Source organism: Anabrus simplex, chromosome 1 (genome assembly GCF_040414725.1).
Source record: "Anabrus simplex isolate iqAnaSimp1 chromosome 1, ASM4041472v1, whole genome shotgun sequence".
Classification (NCBI taxonomy): domain Eukaryota; kingdom Metazoa; phylum Arthropoda; class Insecta; order Orthoptera; family Tettigoniidae; genus Anabrus; species Anabrus simplex.
Window position 1 is genome coordinate 354,181,406 of NC_090265.1, and position 24,388 is coordinate 354,205,793.

At 36.6% G+C, this 24,388-nt stretch overlaps 1 protein-coding gene across 1 annotated transcript in view; it reads right to left on the minus strand.

Moving 5' to 3' along the window:
* Window positions 1–10,278: 10,278 nt before the first annotated feature.
* Vta1 (vesicle trafficking 1) overlaps window positions 10,279–24,388 on the minus strand; it is a 63,732-nt gene continuing 49,622 nt past the window's right edge. Inside the window, exon 5 of the mRNA XM_067134902.2 lies at window positions 10,279–14,458. Within this exon, the coding sequence (XP_066991003.2) occupies window positions 14,295–14,458 (164 nt within the window). The 3' untranslated portion in view covers window positions 10,279–14,294. The remainder of the gene's footprint in view (window positions 14,459–24,388) is intronic.

Consider the following 24,388-nt stretch of genomic DNA (forward strand, 5'->3'; position numbering starts at 1 on the left):
ATGCAAAAATAGGTAAGGACATTCTATTCCTGAAAAACTGTCTCAAGGAGGGACTCGTCCCTAATTTTTTGAAATCTGTTTAAAACAAGAATGTATTGTCGTACTGGCATAGAAAGACACAACATAAATCCAACATTCTATGGATCAGGAACGAAATTAAATTTCTTTATAGGAAAAAAGCATTACTTAACACTCAGTTATACGAGGCGCATCTCATCGCGTCTGCCTCCATTACCCCATTAGAATGGAGTTCGTTTCAAAATTACGTAAATGATAAAATCACATACCTACCTGTAGATAAACAGAACAAGTTAGTCAACAAAACTAATACACTTAGGCGCAATAGTAAGAGAACTGAGACTGATTCTCCCTCGTCTAAGGATCATAATAATCAGACTCATTCAACCATTCCTGTATTTCAAGAGCCGGTTATTAATCTTTCAGAGACTTGTTTTGATAAGTCCGAAATAAGTGTTATGGAGAAAGGCCCCAAATTCAACTGGCCCGTTGAATTTAAACTTAAAGACGCGATTACGATCACGGCGGAAGCCGAAAGTGCAATACAAAAGTTACCAATAGAGAACCAAACAGAGACGAGATTTAATATAAAGAAAAAACTTTCTAATTTAATAAATAATAACAAAACTGAAGAATTCTGGAGTCTTCTAGATGATGAAATGTCAAAAATTCCAAAATCAAATGTTATTATTCTAATCGGTGATTTGAATGCACAGGTAGGCAAAGAAAAAGTTTTCAGCAAAACAGTAGGGGCATATCCGGCACACAAAAGAACAAACAAAAATGGCATGAAACTAATTAATCTCTGTAAATCCTTTCACCTAAAATTAATGTCGACCTTCTTTAAGAAACTTCCAAGAAAGGCTAAAACATGGGTGCTCCCAAATCCGATGTTAGGTGAGTTTCAGTTGGACCATGTAGCTATTTCTCAAGAAAGTATTAAGGAAATTATGAATGTTAAAGTAATAAGAAGTGGGGAGTTTGACTCCGATCATTACCTCTCTAAAATTAAGCTAAAGCTTCTACCTCACAGGAATCAAAGAAGGCCGAGAAAATTAATGAAATACAACATAGATAGGCTCAACATTACACAAGCAACTATAGAAAACTTTCAGGAAGAAATTAAAATAACTCAGCATGGCAAATGGCCAGAATTATCTAAACAGATTAATAGTGCAGCGAAGAAAGTATTTGGATCAGTTAAAACTAAAAAGAAAGTATGGTGGAATAACATATGTGAGGCAGCACTTATGGAAAGAGTGAAAAAGTGGAAAAAATGGAAATGTTCTGGAAAGAATGAACACTATGAGCTATTTAAACAACAAAGAAAGGAAACAACAAGAATAATAAGGCAGGTTAAAAGATCTTTTGAAAAATCGCAGCTAGTAGAAATTGAGAATAATTTTGTAAGAAATAACTCCCGAAATTTCTATCAGACCTTTAAGAATAACCTGAAAGGTTAACATTCCCGGAGCATTTGCTTCAGAGATGCAAATGGTAATATTGGCCTTAACAATGCCGAGAACTGTGAGATTCTGGCAAAACACTTCGAACACCTGCTGAACTGCCCTGAGCCAAATCATAAATTAGAATTTTCAGAAATTCAGGAAAATCTAGTTGATTCACCTCCAACAGCGGAAGAAATAAAGGAAGCAATAAAAAATCTTAAAAATAACAAAGCTAGTGGGGAAGACTCCATAACAGCTGAACTTTTAAAATGGGCTGAACCAAAAATTATAGAAGATCTACAAACAATCTTTGAAGAAATTTGGGAAACAGAAAAGATCCCAGAGGATTGGAAAGTGGCTCTAATACACCCATTACACAAGAAGGGTAACAAGCAGGATGTCAACAACTACAGAGGTATATCTCTCTTGCCAGTTGCTTACAAGATATTCTCAACAATACTACTAAATAGAGTAAAATCGACACTGGACAGTCAATTCGGTGAATATCAAGGTGGATTTAGAGAAGGAAGATCTTGCTCCGAACAGATTTTCAACCTGAAGTCTATAATTCGACACAGATTAATAAACTCCAAAGACATAGTTGTAACATTTATTGACTTTAAAAAAGCCTTTGACTCTGTTGATAGGGAAACCCTAGATAAAGTAATCCGTGAATTTGGAGTTAAAACTAAATTGGCAAACCTAATTCGTGAAACACTTACAGACACTATCTCGAAAGTAAAATTTATGGGTGAAGTATCTCGACCTTTCAAAATAAATACAGGTGTCAGGCAGGGCGATGGTCTATCTCCCCTCCTTTTCAATTGTGTCATGGAGAAAATTGTAAGAATTTGGAATGAAAAATTGAAAGAATCTAAAATATTGCCACTCATGCTGGGGAAGAAGAACAAAGGTGTTGCAATAAATTGCCTAGCATTTGCAGATGACTTTGCCATACTTTCAGAAAGCCTTACAGATGCAGCAATGCAAGTCAATCTCCTTGAAAAGACGGCCAACATGACAGGCTTGAGAATCTCTGCCGAGAAAACAAAATTTTTGATAAATATAAAAAGTGCCCCAAAGTTTTTAGCAATGGATATTGGTCGAATAGAAAAGGTAAAGAAATTCAAATATTTGGGTGAGACAATTCAAGAAAATGGTTTAGAAAAATCTGCTATAGAGGAGAGGATACAAAAGATGGAAAGAGCGTACAGTATAACTAAGAATACTTACAACAAAAAGTGCTTATCAAGGAAACTTAAAATAAAGCACTACAACACAGTAGTGAAACCAGAATGCCTTTATGCCAGCGAATGTCTAGCACTGAACTACAAGCTTGATAAATTAGAAATATTAGAAAGAAGAATAAGGAAAATATTAGGTCCTCCAAGAATTGCAGAGTTTTGGAAATTAAGAAGTAACAATGAAATTTACCAGAACGTAGAAAACATATCAGAAACAATAAGAAAAAGGAGATTGCTATTTCTTGGACACATTTACAGAATGGATGACAATAGACTAACTAAACGAATCTTCAAGTACCTTTGGGAAAAGAAATCGACTACCACCTGGATTCAAGAAGTCAAGAAAGACCTGGAAAGGAACAACATACGAGAAGAAGAATTATTGGAAAGAAAGATTTTTAGGAAGAAAGTCTTACAAATGGAAGGATTCCAAGGGAGGAAGGAAAAGAAAACAGGCACAAAGTGGACTGAAGACAGGAAAAAGAAACACAGTGAAACAATGAAAGAATACTGGAAGAAAAGGAAAGAACAACTAAGGAGGAACAATTGAAATTGTAACGTGGTCCTTAGAAGGCCGGAACGCAAGAAGAAGAAGAACAACAAAGATAGAGTTTCTACACATCATAACCAAACAATAGCTTCATTGAAACAGAAAATTAAGGAGAATGGTTTGATTGTGACTAAGGCGGACAAGGGGAATACGACGGTCATTATGAATAAAGAATCATACATACAGAAAACCGAAACCTTTTTTGCAGAGAATTCATTCAAAATTATAAAAAAAGACCTGACGAATATCATTCAGAGAAACTTAAAGAAACTTCTTAAACAATCTTCTTTCATCCTTAATGAAAGGGAGTCCCAAAAACTTATTAATATGAACCCGGGTATTCCGACGGCTAAGGCACTACCGAAGGTGCATAAAGAGAATATACCTATAAGACCCATCATTAATTTCAGAAATAGCCCTATATATAAGACGTCTAGATTTATATACAATTTTTTTAAAAAAACACTATAGATTTGAGGGTAATAAGTCTATTAAGAATTCCAAAGAATTCTGCGATCGTATTAAAGATTTAAATATACAATCGAACCATAAGATGTATTCATTTGACGTCAAAAATACGTTCTCGAATATTTCAGTATCAAAAACGATAAATCTTGTAAAGAATAATCTACTTAAATACAGTAATTTGAGTAGGCAAGAGATAGCCGATTTTATTAATATTTTGGAGTTCGTCGTCGCTAATAATTACTTTACTTTCAACGGCCAAATATATAAACAGGAAGGTCTTCTTATGGGGGCCCCAGCTTTGGGAATTATGGCGGAAATTTATATGGATTTTCTTGAAAATAGCAAAATTAACAACATTAAAGGAATAATAAGCTGGTTGAGATACGTAGATGATACGTTTATAATAATTGACCGTAGCATTACTAATGGACAGGAGGTATTAGAACAATTAAACAATATGGATTCACAGATTAAATTTTCTTTCGAAAGTGAAAATAATAAAGCATTAAACTTTCTTGACATTACAATTATTAATGACTCTAATAAACTTAGGTTTAAAATATTTAGGAAACCTACTCAAACGGCAAATGTAATTAAACAAAATTCCGTACACCCGGCAGCACATAAGAGGGCCTCCTTTTACAGTATGATTTATAGAGCTTATAATATACCCATGTCAGAAGCAGATCGTAAAAATGAATTGGATACTATATATTTTATAGCAAAAAGAAACAGGTTCAACAGGCAATTTGTGGATAAAATTATTAGCAAAATTGAGAAAAGATCATTTTCCACATTAACCAAAGTAAAATATACAAAATCACGAATGTTTCCAAGAAACTTAGTATGAAAGTTTCTTTTAAAACAACCAATAACAACGTTCATCTTTTCTTCAATCAGCACACTATCAATAACGGCAATAGCAAATTTCAGAAATCAGGTGTTTACAAATTAAAGTGCCAGCAGTGTCCCGCCAGTTATACTGGACAGACAGGCCGCAATTTTAACATAAGGTATAATGAGCATGTTAATGCGTCAAAGTACGGCAGATTCTCAGCATTCGTTTCTCATATGGACGATACCAATCATACATTTACGGGCATACAACAAGACCTTCAAATTCTCCATTTATGTAAGAAAGGAAACCTATTGAATATTTTAGAAAACATCTTTATAAATATTGATCAAAAATGTAACCCGATTTATAATCTTAATGAGATATCGGAGGATATCAATATACTTTTCGAGGAGTTAATAAAAAAATTCTTTTCACGAAGGCGCGTGAGTAATACGTTACCTCAAGCCTCTCCCCTTACGTCAAACTCCTCTCAACCTCCCCTCACAGTCAGTCCTCAACGACCTTCGAGGACGTCATTCAGTTAGCCTTAGCACTTGAGGTGGAGTGGTCAACGTAGGACGGGCAAGGAGGTGAGTGACCGGATGGGCACTTAGTTCACATTTTAACGGAATTTTATTCTTCAGTTCATTCATATTTTCTTTTTAGGCCCCTATTGTCAACACACAATCAGGTTCAACTTGCATCAGTATAACTCCACCTCCTAATCAAGAAAGCCATTATAATGTGACATCATCACAACACTGTTTTATGTACAATATGCACATAATTTTATTCGCATAGCCACTTACGGTGTTTTATAATTGACAATTCGTTGTTTTGAACAACAGTTTTAACATATGATTGTAATTGGACTTCATGCTTCATATCATGTTCACGCTGCACCATTTTAACATTGAAGATTGACAAGACGCTATCACGCCGCGTCACAGGATACAAAGACTTTGCATTTACTTATTTTAATGTGTCCTCGCCTTATTTGTAATGTTATGTATTTGTATTGGTGACTGAAGATGTCCTATAAGAGGATGAAACATGTTTCACGAGTGTGATGTAATGTAGTCTTTTTAATAAAGACAATTACAGTATTGTAAAGGTGGAATTATAAAATCTAAATTTTCACAAGTTGATACTTTGACAATACAGGCTCTAATATGAAATTTATAATGTGCAAAACTGGTTTTATTGTCAATAAGTAGATAAAACATCTTATCATAGATTTTTGGGCAAAATCGCATAGATTGTGCAGACTTAGAATTAGAGGGAATTTGTTCAATTACAGTCTTATCTGGGCACATGTTCCAACTGAAGAGAAGAGTGACGGAGATAAAGATTAATTTTATGATGAATTAGATGAAATTTATAATGAGTGCCCAAGAGCAGACTGTAAAATAATCTTTGGAGATTTGGATGTGAAGATAGGAAAGGAAGATGAATACAGACCTTGCATTGGAAAATACAGCTTGCATGATATTTCAAATGATAATGGAATCAGGCTTGTACATTTTGCATCCTCGAGAAATGTGGTAGTGGGAAGTACAACTTTTAATCACAAGGAAATACATAAAATGACATGGAAGTCTCCAGATGGAAGTACTTACAAATTGGCCACCTCCTAATAGATGCAGGACACTTCTCTAACTTGATGGATGTTAGAAGTTATAGGGGGCAATACTGACTCTGACCACTACCTTGTGGTAGCAACTATTAGAAGCCAAGTATCTAATGCAAGAAAGGTACATGGATCCAATGCAAGAAAGTTCAACAGTGCTCGGTTGAAGGAGCCCGAAACTGCTTTGAGATATGCTAGCTTGCTTAATGAGGTCCTGACCGATTTGCCTACTAGTGAGAGTATGGAGGAAATAGTGGAAGAATCTGCAAATGAAGTTTTAGGAAGGGAAGAGAAAGTTTGCCATAACAATTAGTTTGACGAAGAGTGTGCACGAGCTACCACCTTAAAAAATGAAGCATACAATAGAATGCAACAGAGGTACCATATCCGAAAAGCAGTGGAAGAGTATAGACCTTCCAGAAGAGAAGAAAAGAGATTGCACAAAAAGAAAAAAGAGACAGCATGAGAGAAAAGAATTGGAAGAAATGGAATGGTTGATAGGGATGAAATATGTGAGAGCTTTCTATCAGAAGTTAAATAAAAGTCGTAAGTATTTCCAGCCTAGAACAAGTTTGTGTAGAGATAAAGACTGTGTAATATTGGGCAGTGAGGAAGCAATACTCAAAAGATGGGCCCAATATTTTGATGAACTGTTGAATGAAAGTCCAGCTGATGACAAAGATACGTTTCCTCCTGTAAATACGAGAAAATGAGACATAGAAGTACTGATACCTACTACTGAGGAAGTTGAGCTTCCCATTAAGAAGTTAAAGAATAACAAAGCCCCGTGAATGGAATTAATACAATCAGAGCTTGTGAAAAATGCTGGAAAAGAAATTATTAAACACTTTCACAAACTAGTTGCCAAGATATGGGTAGCTGAAACAATCCCTGATGAATGGAACGTAGGCATTATCTGCCTGATACAAAAGAAAGGTGATATCATGATGTGTTCAAACTATAGAGGTATCTGCTTATTATCCTTTGCTTATAAAATATTTTCAATTATTCTCTTTAGCAGATTGGTGCCTTACGTGCAAAATGTGTCGGTGCGGATTTTGCCAAGGAAGAGCTACTATTGATCAGATCTTCATAATCCGCCAGATACTTGAAAAATGTAAAGGATTTGGAATTGATACACACCATATCTTCACTGACTTCCGGCTCCATGGCTAAATGGTTAGCGTGCTGGCCTTTGGCCACAGGAGTCCCGGGTTCGATTCCCGGCGGGGTCGGGAATTTTAACCATAATTGGTTAATTTCGCTGACACGGGGGCTGGGTGTATGTGTCGTCTTCATCATCATTTCATCCTCATCATGACACGCAGGTCGCCTACGGGAGTCAATTCAAAAGACCTGCATCTGGCGAGCCGAACCTGTCCTCGGACACTCCCGGCACTAAAAGCCATACGCCATTTCATTTCATTTCATTTCACTGACTTCAGATCAGCCTATGACAGCATTGATAGAAGTAATCTCTATGTAGCAATGGAAGAGTTTTAGATCCCTAAGAAACTGATCGCCCTTGTGAAAGCTACTATGGAAAATACTCGGGAATCAAATTAAGATCCAGAATATGTTATCAAGTGCTGTAACTACCAAGAACGGAGTTAGGCAAGGCGATTCGTTATCATGCCCTTTGTTCAATATAACTTTGGAGAAAGTTGGTAGAGATGTGAGTATCAACACACGGAGAACCATCTTATATAAATCAGTTCAAATTTTGGCGTATGCAGATGATATTGATTTAATCGCAAGAACAATAAGAGCATTGAAAGAAGCTTTCACAAGCCTCGAAAAAACAGCAAGAAAGATGAATTTACAGATTAATGAAGAAAAAAACTAAGTACATGCCCGTAACCAAGAAAGACTATCCTAATGGATCTATATTCATAGAAATTGGCTCTTATAAGTTTGATGTGGTGCGTAACTTTACCTACCTTGGATCAGAAGTTAATTCCAAGAACAATGTTAGTTCTGAAATCCAAAAATGTATACTGTCTGCTAACAAGTGCTATCATGGCCTCAGAAGACATCTGAAGTCCAAGCTGCTGTTCAGGAAAACTTAAGTTCTGATGTATAAAGTTTTAGTAAAGCCTGTATTAACATATGGTGCTGAGACCTGGACACACTGAAAATCTGACGAAAGACAGCTTGGTATATTTGAAAGAAGGATTTTTGGGCCAGTGGAAGAAAATGGTGTCTGGAGAAGAAGATATAATCATGAATTGTATAATTTATATAATGAACCAAACATTGTTAACTACATAAAGATCAGAAGGTTGGAGTGGGCAGGACATGTGCTGTGTGCTAATGACAGAATGATAAAGAAGATATTTAATGCAGTGTCAGAAGGAATCAGGAGAGTTGGCAGACCAAAGTTAAGGTGGGAAGAAAGGGTGAAAGAGGATATAAAGATAATTGGAATCAAGAATTGGAGGAGCTCTGCACTTAACAGGAAAGAATGGGGAAAACTTCTTCAGAAGGCCAAGGCCCACAAAGGGCTGTCGCCCCAGTGATGATGATGATGATGATGGTTTAGGAGTTAATGTTATTTTTGTGAAAGCTATTGTTCAAATATTTCACAGGGTGAAAGGAGCATGCTAACAGCCAGCCAGCCAGAAGGGCCTTGGAGAAATGTTGCGTTGAGCTACCTACATATGAGGCATGATTTTTAAATAAGTACCTTTTTGACATAGAAAACAAAAAATGCAATTCTTCTTTTACATGTAAGCCTGTACCTTAAACTACTTCTCAATGTAAGTTCCAAGCATATTAAGGCACACTGTCATATTGTGAAATCAGCTTATGAATTGCATCCTCATAGAAATCTGCCGCCTGATGTGCCAACCATTGAAGTACAGTCATTTTTAGGTCATCATCGTTGTGGCGCTGACCTCCTTATCACTTCTTCAAATGCAGGAACAAGTGGTAGTCACTAGGCGCTAGGTCAGAACTATACGGAGGATGATCAAATTGTTCCCAACAAAATGAAGTGATGAGGTCTCGGGTTTGATTAGCTGTGCGAGGTCGCGTATTGTCATGAAGCACAAGAATCCCCTTTGTCAGCATGCCATACCGTTTGTTTTGGATGGCACGATGGAGTTTACATCTCACAATAAGTCTTGGCATTTATTGCATCATCCTGGTGCAAAAAATCCACATGCAACACACCCTGCCTATCCCAAAACACAGAGCACATGAGATTGCGACCTGAAGTTGTTTGCTTGCACCTCACTTTCTTGGGTGATGTTTAGTGTCTCCATTACATGGATTGCTATTTTGATTTTGGTATAACATAAGCCACCCATGTTTCATCGCCAGTGACAATTCGACTTAGGAACGCATCGCCTTCATTACTGTACCGCTCAAAGAAAGTCGAAGCGCTGTCTACAGGCTTGGTTTTGTGCACCTCTATTAGCATCCTCGGTACCCAGTGTGAAGACAACTTCCGATAATCTAAGCTCTGACACAAATTCAGAAAGAACACCCCTCGAAATTTTAGGCAACTCATAACCTAATGACAAAATTGTAAATCGTCTGTTTTCCCGAACCTTTGCATCAACTTTTTGCACCAAGTCTTCAGTAATAACAGATGGTCGCCCACTATGCTTCTCATCATGGACATTAGAACGGCCTTCTTTAAATGCCCTAATCCATTTTATTATCATTCCTTCACTCACAGTGTGCTCTCCATACACTTCACTGATCTCCCAATGAATTTCAACAGCTTTCACGTCTTTTGCATTTAGAAAAAAAATCACAGTGCGAACTTCACACGCTGCAGGACCGTTGTAAGAAGCATTTTCAATATGCACAAACAAATGTAAATACGGGTGAATGATTCTGTAATGGATTTTGTGGCTAGCCTACTAAGCGTGCATGCTCTGAACGACGATTGAAGCGCTGCAGCGGCTATATTAAAAATTGTACTTACTTAGAAAACATGCTTCGTATACCAGGAGGAAAAAGACTATATGTTATCTAATAGGAAATCTTATAAGGCCTATCACCATAAATTAAAAATTGCTCTCATGCAAAACTGGGGTGGGTCGCTAGTATATACATCAATAAACAACCAATAACTTCATGCTTTTCCATGTATTTAAATTTTTCTGTGAGATATCAATAAGTATCTCATTTTCCATTTTCATGATGTTCCAATGACTTTCAAAAATGAACAAATATTACTTCATTTATAATATACAAAACAGATGTAATGCAATTCATACATCTATCTTACAACTTATATTACAATAATTTGCAGCAAAAAATTGACCACCTGATAATATTCTGAGTCTTATAATTCTCCACAATTATTATTAGCATAAGCATCAGAAAATATGTTCCTCTAAAGGGATGTGGAGTAACAATAAACAGTTTAAGGCAGATATATTCATTTCTAATATAAAAATATATTAATGCATTTATCTGCACTTACTTTGGAAAAATATTTTGTTATGACAAATGAGTCAGAAATGTTTAATAAACACATCTTTTATTTACAATATATTAAAATAATATTTATACCAATATGTTGTTTCATTTATTAAAGCAAAAAATAAATTGACATACCAATTGCTACATTCAGTCATTAAATTATCACAGTTCATAGGTCACATGGTCACAAATCCTCTTGTGGAAAATAGTTTATTAATGAGACTCTTGCTGTCTACATAGAAATTAATCGTTTATGTACTGGTAAACCATATACACTATGATTTTTACGGAAAATTGCATTTGAAAAAGAAATACTACTTGTTAGGTCATGAGCTTCTGTGACTTAAAGGCGCAAAGAATAGCAATAAAACTTACATTCCTTTAATGCTGGCGAGATGAGGCTGCAACCTTAACAGATGGCACAATCACAAATAGTGTGGAGACACTATTACCTGGAAGGACATGAACAATTGGAAAAAGTACCATGTCTCTGGTCTATCATACTTCTAAGGTTCTTAACAATTGAAAAGACCTTTGAGGGACAGTTCGTACAACATCAAGTAGGGATCTGACCTGGAACTAAACTTTACACAATACACAGAAGCCAGCAGTAAGTGAAGATAAATCACCAAATATATTTTATCAACTTCACAGACGTTTAATAGTGAATCTCACGAAACTGTTCATGAACTTTTATAAACTTACTAGAGACTCCAGAAGATATCATTCTTAGGTACTTTCTTGCACAACTGAAACATCTATTGGAGGTGGAGGAATCAGAAGGATGGTTTGCCCCAGCTGGTTACAGTACTCACAATATACATATGCAAATAACTGGCCATTGTTGATCTATGCCATGCATCCAATCAATGCTGATTACACTGTAATGGCTGCCCACAGTTAATGATTTTTGGGAAGTTGAAAAGACAAACAAATATTTAAAAAATAAGGATCTGGATGAAATCTCCCCATACTAAGATACCTATACAATGTCACATTGTAAATCAGATGCTTATCATCTGAAAACTGGGAAACAACAAACAGAAACTGACTTTAACAACACCCAACATCAAAATTCCTGGATGTTACTCTGACCTTCAAGCAGCACTGTCCTAGCAACCATGAAAATATTAGTACCCAATACAGCATCATCCAAAAGCTGATGAATCTTGAATGACAACTCCCCAAACAATGAGAACTTCAGCCTTCTGTACCTGTCCCATACCAGCATGGAATGCCACTGCACACTGGTCAATGCTTCATTAAAAGAAACCACGTGGCCAGGTTAGAAAGTTTGAAACTGATCCTTGTACACAAACTGTATCCTATCATTGGAATAGCTCCAATACCATAAGTCACAACAGGTACAATACTTGAGATCTACGACATCAGCCTAGGTAAGAAGAATGGAATCTAAGTAAATCACCCAGTGGAAGTGTTTAATGGGAACCAGAATGCTCAGGTTAAAGAACACAACCCTAACAGCAGACATACATTTCTACATGAGAGCAAGAGTGCTGAGATGTACAATCAACTTGCAGAAACTGGGTTTCTTGCTAGGTGAAAGAAATGCTACCTAGAGCACAGAAGATTTCAAATCTGCCCTGTACATGACCTCCTTACACAGTGACATTTCTTTACTAAACTAATGATAAGGGCATTTTGATCATAATATAACTGTTTATCAAGTGTTTGACTGACTGAAAGAAAAATTAAATAAATAAACTAAAAAACATTCAGAGGAGATACAAAAACAAGAGCTTACAGGCACAATAGGAATCTGAAGGGGTTTATTTTTTTACATTCTCTTCCTGTTCTTGCTGTTTGAAAGCTGGCAAAAACATTGAAGTTTACAGTGCTGAGCATGCTAATTCTGAAAAATCAAGATTGTATAAAATGGAAAACAGAGTATAGCTTAACAAATCTTTCAGACAGCAAGAAGGGAGTTATACAGAGTGTTGGTAAGAATTAAATACGGCTCACAAAGAACAACATATTACTTACCAATTAAACGTAATTTAAGAAGAAAAAGTTGTATCCAAACCAGCAGAATCTCCAAAATTAGAACTACTATCTTTAACAGATGTTTAGTGAGAAGAATCACAAATTTTAACAAGTCTTTATAAATATTAAAAGTGTAACAGTATATTTGGCTGTGATGTGAATTATGCATTCTTTCCTTTTTTGTTTGTTTGGGAAAGACAAGTGAGGGTTATAACTGTGAAGGAACTGGAGGAGAGATCTGCAATATTTTATTGAGAAAACTGAAAATCACAGCCCCTGAAACTCTTTGGATAATTATGTGAATTTAGCTTTACTAGCTAAATAAATACGACCAGCTTGATGAAGAGTACGTATTTTCTATTCATAAGCACAATGACCAATAAGGTAAGAAATTTATTTTTTGATGCCATTAAATTTGTGGCAATTCTGAACTTGCTTTAACAAGTTGTGTTAAGATCTTGAGGGCTTATATTAAAAGAAATTACAATGATGTTTAGAGGCATTTCAAAACCATTCAGAATGACTAATGGAGGAAGTTACTGGCACACACATGAAAGACATGATCAAAGAATGATTTAATACTGAAAGTTAACTAAGTGATGGCCAACGTACACAAAACTCAAATGTTACTGATTTTGAGATATGAAGTAATAGGCGTGGTGGCGATAATTGTTTTAAGAGAAAGTACAACTAGGCAACTAGGGGTCTCTTGGGGCTTTTTTAAGACATGGAGTATAAATGCTGAGGGAAATTTTAAGTTTGAAATACACAATTTCAACTCTTTTGACCAGACATGATGGAGAGAATCAGTTTTCAGGGGCCAAATAAGAAATGTACAGAGCTAGGTAAGGGAAAAGTATCTCAAAATCACAACACTAACGTTATGCACATTAGATACAATTCCGTTAATTTGAAAAATCTTTCACCTCTCTACCAGATTTTCAGTTTATATTCTACTGTTCATAAACAGAATAAATGTTTTCATATACTTTGGGCAGAAGAGAATTCAATCCTATCTTCTGTACAGAAAAGGATAGCAGATAATGAAATCAGAACTGAAAATTTTGTGTTCTAAAGAAGATCAGATTTTGCAGCTAGTGCCAAAGCTTCGATGAACCTCTTCCAACAGAACATTCTTCAGACTTTCTTGTCAAATGTCAGTGCAATGGAAAAAATTATTACCATAATGAATTCCAGTTCATAATTGAACTATGTTTTTCCTATCATAAGTAGGATTTTTCTTGGAAGTATAGTGGGGACAGAAATATTGAGCATAATGGCTGTGATTACAGTACTTTACAATTCACAACTGTTATAGACAGGCAAGTGGGTCTTACATAGACAAAATCAACAAGTTTGGATATTTACATGTAGGCTACAGTTCATTGCAACATTTTAAAATGTTTGTCTAACTTCAATTGCCTTCCTCATTTTATATTTCAAGAGCTACTAGCATATTTACAGCAAGTAGGATTTAAATTTGATGACTCCATATAGCGATGAAGAAACTTGGGATTAAGAATGCTTTCAACATTCAATATTAATTACAATGGTAAAAGTTAAGCAAATCTATGGATATTAATTTATAAAAACTGAACTATTAACATCCCTACTAAACGATTAAAATAAATACTGTATGTACAATAGTGAAATTTTATGACGTGTCATTTGAGTCAATTCCAGTCTGCAGTAACTTTAAAGCTTTCTCCAAGTTCATTATAGCTGTTGGAACATCTTCATAGTTCAGTGCACTTGAAGCCCACTTGCAATATTTTTGAGCTTTTGTTAATTGGGCAGGTTTCAGTACCACACCTGAACCTGGAACAAAAAAGAGCATAAATATAAAATGAATTTGTACAGAGCAATGAATGTCAAGAAAGTAATCCTTTTATTGTGTGAAGTGCTTTCTACATAATTAATTGAATGCTTACAAATACTATCATGAATTCTAATTTAATTGCTGTGTCTTATGGTAAATGAATTATCTACCATGTTACCATTCCCATTTGGGAACAGCCATAGTCAGCAACTGACCCAAAGATAAGACGACTCATCACTGTGTCTTCATGATCAACATTATAGTTAGAAAAGGCAATTATGTGTGATGTAACTACAGGTATGGTATCTGAATTGGGCCTGTTCACCGAGAATAATGATCAAATCAAAATCTCTTTATTTGCAAATGAGGTGTCTGCCTCGGTGGCAAGTGGTACACTAAAATACATTATTGTCAAGCACTAAATATTAAATTAACAAGAGAAGAAGAAAATTTTCCTAGAATACAGTTATTATTTACATTATATGGCCTTCATTGGACCACTCTAGCCAACTTTATACAAAGAATTTTTCAGTTTCCTGTCAGCCCAGTACCTTTTCATTTTCTCTGATCTTATCCTTCTTTCTTCATCGGGAATCACCCTTCCTATTGTCTGTCTGTTAATTATGATTTGCAGTCTGGTTTGTTTGTGAGTTTCTTGATTTTGTCGGTTTTGTTTCTTAGGTCTTTCACTGTAATTTGTAGTTCATCCATATCTTCCTTGATTTCTGTAATCCACTTAATGTTGCACTTACTATTCCATAATTTTTCTATTATTCTCCTGATGATCTTGTTCTCTGGTGTCCTGATTAGGTGTCCAAAAAATGAAATGCGTTTCTTCCTGATTGTGCTCATTACTGGTTCTATTTCCTTGTAGACTGTTTCATTAGAAGCTACTCTCCAGTGTCCATCTTTTTGGTATGATTTGTTGATGCACGTTCTAATGATTCTTCTCTCTATCTTGAGTATTTTGCCTATTTGTGCAGTGTTAGTTGTTTTGAAGATGTTTCGCTTGTGTATGTTATTTCTGGTTGAGTGACTGTTTTGTAATGTTTTAATTTTGTTGCTATTGACAGACCCTTTTTGTTGTAGGTATTCTTGGTAACATATTGTGCTCTGGTCAGTTTGTTTATTCTGTTATGCCACGCTGGCTTTTCATTGAGGTTATATGTTATGATTTCTCCCAGATATTTAATCTACAATTTTGATTTCTTGGTTTCCTATGGCAATTTTGTTTATAAGTGGTGGGTCAGTAAACATGATTACTGTCTTTTCAAAAGATATTCCAAGACCAATTTTCTGTGCTATTTCCTATAGTGATATAACTTCTTGTCTGGTTCCTGAATATTGTTGGACAAGAGAGCAAGATCGGCAAAATCTAGGCAATTTAAACTTATGTTGTCTTTGGGTCTTTCAATTCGGATGTTCTTTGGGTTACTCTTGTACCATTCCCTCATTATATATTCCAAGGCACAGTTGAACAGCAGTGGTGACAAGCAAACTCCTTGTCTTAAGCCTGTTTTCAGATGAATGGCTCAGAGAATTCCCTCTGAACTTGACTTTTGATTTAGTGTTGGTTAAGGTGAGTTCAAACAATTTGATTAATTTTGGATGGAGCCCGAAATTTCTTAAAATTTTCAACATTGAAGGTCTATGGATACAGTTGTAAGCTTTTTTAAAGTCCACGAAGGTTATTGCAAGAGGTTTGTTTTGCTTATTGTAATATGCTATGGCTAATTTTAAAGTGATGATTTGTTCTGCACGGCTTCTCCAAGGTCTGAAGCCTCCTTGGTATTCACCTAATTCTTCCTCTAGTTGCTCTCTGATCCTCCTGTATAGGATTCTTGAGAAAATCTTGTATGTGCAGTCTAAGAGAGAGATATCTCTGTAATTATCTGGATTGCTTTTATCTCCTTTTTTGTGGAGTGGGTGGATTATGGCTGTGGTCCTATGTTCAGGGAACTTTTCTGTTATCCAGATTTTTGTTAGGGTCATGTATAAGGATGTTTGAAATGTATCACTGGCATATTTCCACATTTCTGCAAAAACTTGGTCTTCTCCCCATGCCTTATAATTTTTCAACTCTTAATAATTATGTACTCCAAAACAGAACAAATTATATATTTGTTTTAAGAAATGCATCAGAATCTCCACATGCTGTTGCAAAGAATCCAGGACTATCTACAATAGCAAAAAAAAAAAAGTGATGGTACAATTTTTATCAATTTAATGTTAACGTGTGCAATCAAATATTAAAGTCAATACAGTAATTGTTTGCTCCCATACTTCTAATCATCATCACTTTCATAGTCATCACCGGAAGAATCATGTTTGTCATTGCCATCTTTCCATAGAGCGTCATCCTCAGTTCCATCAAGTGAATAACATTATCTGGCATCGGTCTGTGTGGCTTACGCTCGCGATGCAATGCACTCTTACAACACATCACCGAAACTAGCCGATTACAATATCAGGAGAAGGTAAGCAAACCACATGGCAATTCTGACAAGCAGATTGCCTACACAACCTACAGTAGGTATAAGGGAAGCATTCAGTGTCAATCTTATTTCAAATAGATAATGCATGCATCCTAATTTTTCTCCATAAATTTCCTAAAAAATATGTGCGGAGCATTCGCGTGTATATAGTAAATCGCTCCTTGTACTGTTCTTTAACATGAAGCAAACTCGGCTCATTCTAATGCCCCACTCCGTGTGACTGGAAATAATGTTCTATGATAAACACCTTCTCTTCTGTTGTGAGAACTACAGATGCAGAAATCAACACAACACTGAATTCTCAGTATGTCAAACTATTATAAATAAAATAAATAAATACTTTGCTGCTAGGGAAATGTAGACAACAGATGGGCAATAATTTCAGTGTCATCTGTTTGGTCACATACCGTATATCTTATAAACATTTTTGTTTTATACATATGTTGCCCAAAGACACAAGCTAGGAAAGTATGAACAGAATGAAAATGTGGCTTAGCTCAGACATAATGACAATTTTCTTTAGTGCTGCCCTATTTTATGGTGTATTTGTAAGTCACTAATTTCTACTTGTTTCCTCACATGAAAAACATCCTAGGACAGGGCCATCCAAACAGCGCTCCCCGAGCACTAGCGCTCTGGCCGTGCTCTAAGCCAGTGCTCCGAGCGCCGAGCAGCCGATCTATCAGTCGCTAGTCTAGTCTACAGTGACTCTATACATATAGAGTCACTGTAGTCTAGTCCAATGCGCTTTGTTGACAGCGTGTAACTAAATCAGTTTCGCAATTGTCATGACTGAACATCATACAAAAGAAAAAAAAGGAGTGTTGAAGCAGCAGCCTTTAAAGCAGAATTGGAAATTCCATTTTTCTGTACAGCTTATAAAAGGCATACCAAACTTGTAGTGTGCCACCGAGATTTAATGTGTTTAAAAACCACAATTTGGAACGGTACTACAGTACCAACCACAGGGATGATTACGGTCATTTGACGGACGCCAGTCGCCAATCGAAGTTGGAAGAATTGAAAGAAAATTTCAAGCAGCACTGTTCTGTAAGTAATATTGTTTTAATTTTTAAATGCTTGTTTACAAACGGGAATGAAGAAATGATTGAATTATCTGAAGAACACTAAAGTTGTGACTTGCCGTATTTTTGTCTGACAGGAGATGGAGGAGAGTGAGGTTGGTGGACCCAATTTACGAACAAGCTACAAATGTTCGCCGCGAATTGCCAAAGCTGGGAAAACCTTGACGGAAGGGAATGTAATCAAGGAGTGCCTAATGGACGCGGCGGCATGTATTTGTCCTATGGAGCTACTTGAGAAATTTGAGAAAATCTCTCTTTCTCCTCAAACTGTGGCTCGCAGAATAGACGATATGGCTGTTGATATGGAACAGCAATTAATGGAGAAGGCAGCAAATTTTGTATCCTTTTCCTTTGCCCTCGACGAATCAACCGACATTACGGACACAGCTCAGCTCGTTATTTTCATTCGAGGGGTGGATGACGATATTCGGGTCACCGCGGATTTCCTAGACTTGGTAGTTCTCAAAGACACCACTACAGGTTTCGATATTTCCAAGCAGTGGGGGGTGTTTTTGAGTCAATGGGATTAAAATAGGAGGGGTTGACGAGTGTAACGACGGATGAAGCTCCTGCTTTACGTGGTCTACGCACGGGGTTCCTAAGCTATGTAAAATTAAAAATGGCTGAGAGGGGTAGTACCCTATGGCGGCAGTCCATTGCTTGAGACAGCAGGAGGCAATCTGTGCAAAAGTCGCCAAGCTTAAAGACGTAATTGGAACAGTTGTACGAATGGTAAATCTTCGCTCCCATGGACTCACGCAGCGTCAATTCAAAGAGTACCGGGCGAGTTGGCCGTGCAGTTAGGGGCGCGCAGCTGTGAGCTCGCAATCGGGTGATAGTGGGTTCGAACCCCACTGTCGGCAGCCCTGAAGATGGTTTTACGTGGTTTCCCATTTTCACACCAGGAAAATGCTGGGGTTGTACCTTAATTAAGGCCACGGCCGCTCCCTTCCCATTCCTGGGCTTTTCTTGTCCCATTGTCGCCATAAGACCTATCTGTGTCGATGCGACGCAAAAAAAAAAAATCAAAGAATTTTTGGATGATATCGAAGCGGAGTAGTGTCCGGACATCCCGTACCATGCAGAAATAAGATGGTTGAGAGCAAGGCGAAGGTGCTTCGAGTTTTTTGTTTGCGGAATGCAATAGATACCTTTTATGACATAAAAGGGCGGCCCGAAGTTCTTTTGCGTGATCCTAAGTGGGTGGCGGACTTGGCCTCTTTAATTGACTTTACTTCCCATCTGCATACTTTGAACATTTCGCTTCAGGGCGAAAAGCACAATATCTGCGATAAATTCAAGCGTTCAAAAGGAAATTGATTTTGTGGGAAAACCAGTTGCGTGCAAGGAACACAGGACATTTTCCATTGCTTGAAACAGTGAAATAAGGTGTCGACATTGATGATTACTTTCAGGTAATTCGTCAATTACAAGAAGAGTTTGAAAGGAGATTTTCAGAATTATCAGAACTCCAAGTGGTGTTAGATGTATTTGTTGGACCATTTTCTCTTAGTGCAGACAATACTCCATAGCTATTTCAATTAGAGTTTCTTGAACTTCAGTGCAATGTTCATCTTAAAGACCGTTTTCTAATGTCACGAAATTTAGAAGAATTTTACAGTGGCTTTCCGCAAGAAGAATATTTGTATAAACATGCATATAAAGTTCTGTCAATGTTCGGCTCAACGTACTTTTGTGAGCGTTTCCTTTCTGCTTTATAGCTTACCAAAAGTAAACATCGTGCAACGATGAGCGATAGAAACTAGTGTAATTGTTTAAGAATATTGATAAAATATTGGTAAAATGTTGTTGGATTTACCTCTCAGATATGTTCAAATTTCAGTTTTGAATAAATCACGATACTGTGTTCTTTACTTAACACACTTGATTTCGTTTACTGCATATTCCACACATCGGAGTACCTTTCGATTTGTATATGCGGTATATTTGTTACAGCAAAACAGCTCTATCAATATGATGTCATCAAACCCACAAAAGCCGTCGGACGCACGACTGTACGTAGGGGAAGGAGCGCTAGTCTGACTGCCCAGTGCTCCCCGAGCGCGGGTGCGCTCTCGGAGCGCAATGGCTGGATGGCCCTGTCCTAGGATGTCAGAAATCTTATACCCCTATCTTTCCTTTCTCTGCTTGACTACCGTTACCTGTATTAACCTTAGTTTATTGTTCTATGAACATGATATGCTGTTCAAGTATGCATATGCTGTTTCCATCTTTACTAATTTGTTAATCAACCAAGATTTTATAAGACAGATAAAAGCTGTTAATATTATTAGTATGTGCAGAATTCAAGTATAAGATTCAAGTAATATATTTTCAGAAACATAAATCTTATACTCGGTCAGAAGTACAAGAACATATCACACCAAGGTACAATGAAACTGGTATTACATTTTCTTTCATACCATTATCTAGTATTTAAATTCACTTAAGATACCATTTAAACATGCTTTTACTTCCATATTCTGAATAAACACTACACTTCAAAATGGTTTATTATTTTTATTACTATTACTATTACTAGCTGGCAGTAACTATCATTGACAGGACAATTGCATAGCATGTTTATGATTACATTTTTGTCTACTCCTCATTTTGTTCCCCAGATTCTGAGGCACCTAAGTGGGCATGCCCCTCCCTGTCAGCGGTTTGTCACAATGTACTTGCTTCCTTGCTATTTTGGGTACTCTGCAGTTCAATTTTTTTCATTATTGCTGATCTTGATTTGATCTCATCCTTCCCATATAAAAGAAAGCAAAGTATCGAGTAATTATTAAAAAAATACAAAGCCTTTAAAATGTTGCCAAAATGATCTGCATAGCGACTCCTTTTATAGTTTATAGAGCAAGTTACCAGTTCTTGGACATTCACATCACTGCCACTAATATTTATCTTATTTTTCACTGTATTGGAAAAAAGTATAGAACAAAAATTTGCCAGAGCTATTTTTGTGTAAAACCAATCGTTAGAGAGATACACCAAGTTTTATTCTTTAGACCGAGCTCGATAGCTGCAGTCGCTTAATTGCAGCCAGTATCCAGTATTCGGGAGATTGTGGGTTCGAGCCCCACTGTCGGCAGCCCTGAAGATGGTTTTCCATGGTTTCCCATTTTCACACCAGGCAAATGCTGGGGCTGTACCTAATTAAGGCCACGGTCGCTTCCTTCCCACTCCTAGCTCCTTCCTGTCCCATCGTCGCCATAAGACCTGTCTGTGTCGGTGCGACGTAAAGCAAATAGCACAAAATTTATTCTTTAGGCTCATTGTGAAGCAACCCCTACTGGTGAAATTTTTGGACAACTTATTGCCAAGACCCTACTCTACTTTTTTTAAAACTGTAATACCAAGTTTCATTAAAATCCACCCATCCATTTTTCCGTGATGCTGCAACAGACACAGACAATTTTTTCTCATTTTTATAATCATCTTCACAAATTCACCCATGGCCAAGCTGTTTTACACCTGAAGACAATCATGACAAAAAACCATCGCCAGTTAATACAACTGAACAACATTTCCATGTAAGCAATGCTCAGCGTTGATATGGACTAAATGTAACTTAGAGGCTTTTCAGTCTTTCTAACACACAAGTTCAATATAAATATTACACTATAAAATATTGTAAAAAACACACTATTACACAAAGAATGACACGTTTCATTCGTAAAAGAACATCAGATTCTATCAAGGTCACACTCAATTTTTGGAAATATTTATGTTTATTTATGTCCAAAAACATAGGAATTTGAAATGTGGAACTCATCTTAATAAAGTTATGCTTTTGTCTCCATTCCAGTATACACTGTGAGGCGTTTGAAAAACCGCTGCTCTTTCACTGGCTCGAATCCAACTGGCTGCCAGTCCTCTCTACCTCCATTACATTATGTTTCCCACGCTGGTCAGGTCAAGGACATGCTGCACTTTCCTTCCAGGTGCTTTACCCCTAGTGTTCCCTTAGTATTATCATTGTTGTTGCTATTCTTATTTCTCAATTATACATTTCTTTTTAAAAAAAACTATGTAAGGGTTCTTAATGAAAATTTAATGGTCTGCCTATTATACTGGTAATTTTATTATTAATACACTTTTCCTTCTATTCCTTTTAGTGATAAATGAAAATCTAAAAGATCATCTTGTGTGGTGAACACAGTGCATAAATTTGGAGAATTTACTACAAATAAATATACTCAGACATTTCAGACCTTTAAGTTGGAGATTACCTCCTGTGGAATTTATTGGATTCAAACCAATGAAAGAGCAACAGTTTTTTGAACATCTCACAGTGTATAATGGAGTGGAGACAAAAGCAGGACTTCATTACGATAAGTTCCAAATTTAAGTTTCCTAGGTGTTCGGACAGAAATAATCATAGATATTTCCAAATACTGAGTGTGACGTAATAGACGATGATGCTTGTTTAAAGGGGCCTAACATCTAGGTCATTGGCCCCTAATGGTGACATGAGACAAAATGTAATGACAATTTAAAATTCTAAAATTCATCCACTGACCAGATTTCAAAACATGATGAAGAATGAATGGACAAATATGAATGTAAAATAATCTGCGGATCCAACTCATAATATTGAAAGTTAAAAATAATGCCAAAAATCAATCCAGTGACTAGAATTCAAAAAGACGATGAACAATGATTGTAAACTTAAAACAATCAGTGGATCTGACCTGGAACACCCCCACCTTCCCAGAAACTAAATTAAAACAATGGTATATATACTGACCAAGGGGCTGCTTTCAAAGCACAATCCTGAATCGATGAAGCTTGTTGTTTAAACGGGTCCAAAATCCAGGTCAACAGCCCCTCATAATGGTACTTATTGCTAGTAAAGTAGGACCATGGTATTTCTCATGCAGTGGTTCTAATTCACAAGTAACCTAGACTCACAGTGTTCCACACATTGTGGTACTACTCACAAGTAATGTACTAGGCATAGGTAATGTAGACTTATGGAGTTTCTCACATAATGGTGCATTCTTATTTCTTTTGTTGTGTATTGATTTTTTTTTTTCTTTTTCCTCAAACCTGTATTATGTAGGCAGTTACTTTTTCTTTCATTCTTCTTTGCATGTATATATTGTATGGAATAATAATAATAATATGTGTGTGGTTAAGTGTAAGAAAGGGCCAAGAGCCCTAACTTCGCCACAGAAAATAAAGGCTTTATCTATCTATCTATCTATCTATCTATCTATCTATCTATCTATCTATCTATCACTCATAGGCAACACAAACCCACGGCGTTCCTCACATAGGTGAACTAATCACAGGGACTTGTACTATCCCGTGGTGTTCCTCACATAGTGTGTACTAATCACAGGCAACGCGGTCTCACGGCATCGCTCACATAATGGTACTAATCACAGGCAATGCCCAGACCCATGGTGTTCTTCGAAACGCAGACCCTTGATGTCCACAACCACAGACTGAAACACCCCATTGAGGTTGTAACCGTCCAGGCTTCTCCAGCCAGACTAATTTAATATACTATCATTTTACGCGATATCACTCGATATCAAGTTTATCCGCCATCGGCAATTATTCGTAATATCATATTTATTCAACGTCAAGCATTTGTAAATAAGGCTTTTGCAATCATGTTATATAATTATAACATCATTTATTATTTAAATTATTATATTAGGTAGGATGGGAATTCATTATGTACTGTAAATATGGTCAATATGTTGAGACATAGTAGTTGTCATTTCATCTCATATTTGTGTATACGGAAAAGGTTATTCTTATAGCGGGGGAAAATTTTCACGAGTCATTGGGTTAAACTCATGAGCCAAGGCAGTAAACAGCGACCCGCGCGTGAGGCTTGCATAGCAGCAGAATACATCATTGCCACGCCTACTGGTCTTGTCAAGAAGAAAGAAGAGGGAGATGATAATGCGATCTACGAATCATATGCTTCGTTATATAGAGAACTGAGATTGAGCTGCTACCAAGAGTGGGGAGAGCCCAGTGATATTATCAGGGAGTCTTGGATACTGACTCACATCGCTACTTCTGCTGAGAACCTAACTACTATTAGAACTTCTACTGTGAACATCTACTTTGAACGACGTTATTGATTTTGAGACAGTGTGTGGTCTCTCCGAGACATAGTTATTTTTGTACAGTGTGTTGTCGCTTCGATACAGTACTTAGCTGCGGTCATGTTATCGGATCTGCGTGAGACGAAACAAGCTTACGGCTTGTGTTATATTCAGTAAATCTTCTGGACGAAGAACTATGTTTAGTTCAAGTCCATGGAATTTGGTACAAGTCTGTACCATATAAATAGTATAGCTCAGTTGGATTGAGATTT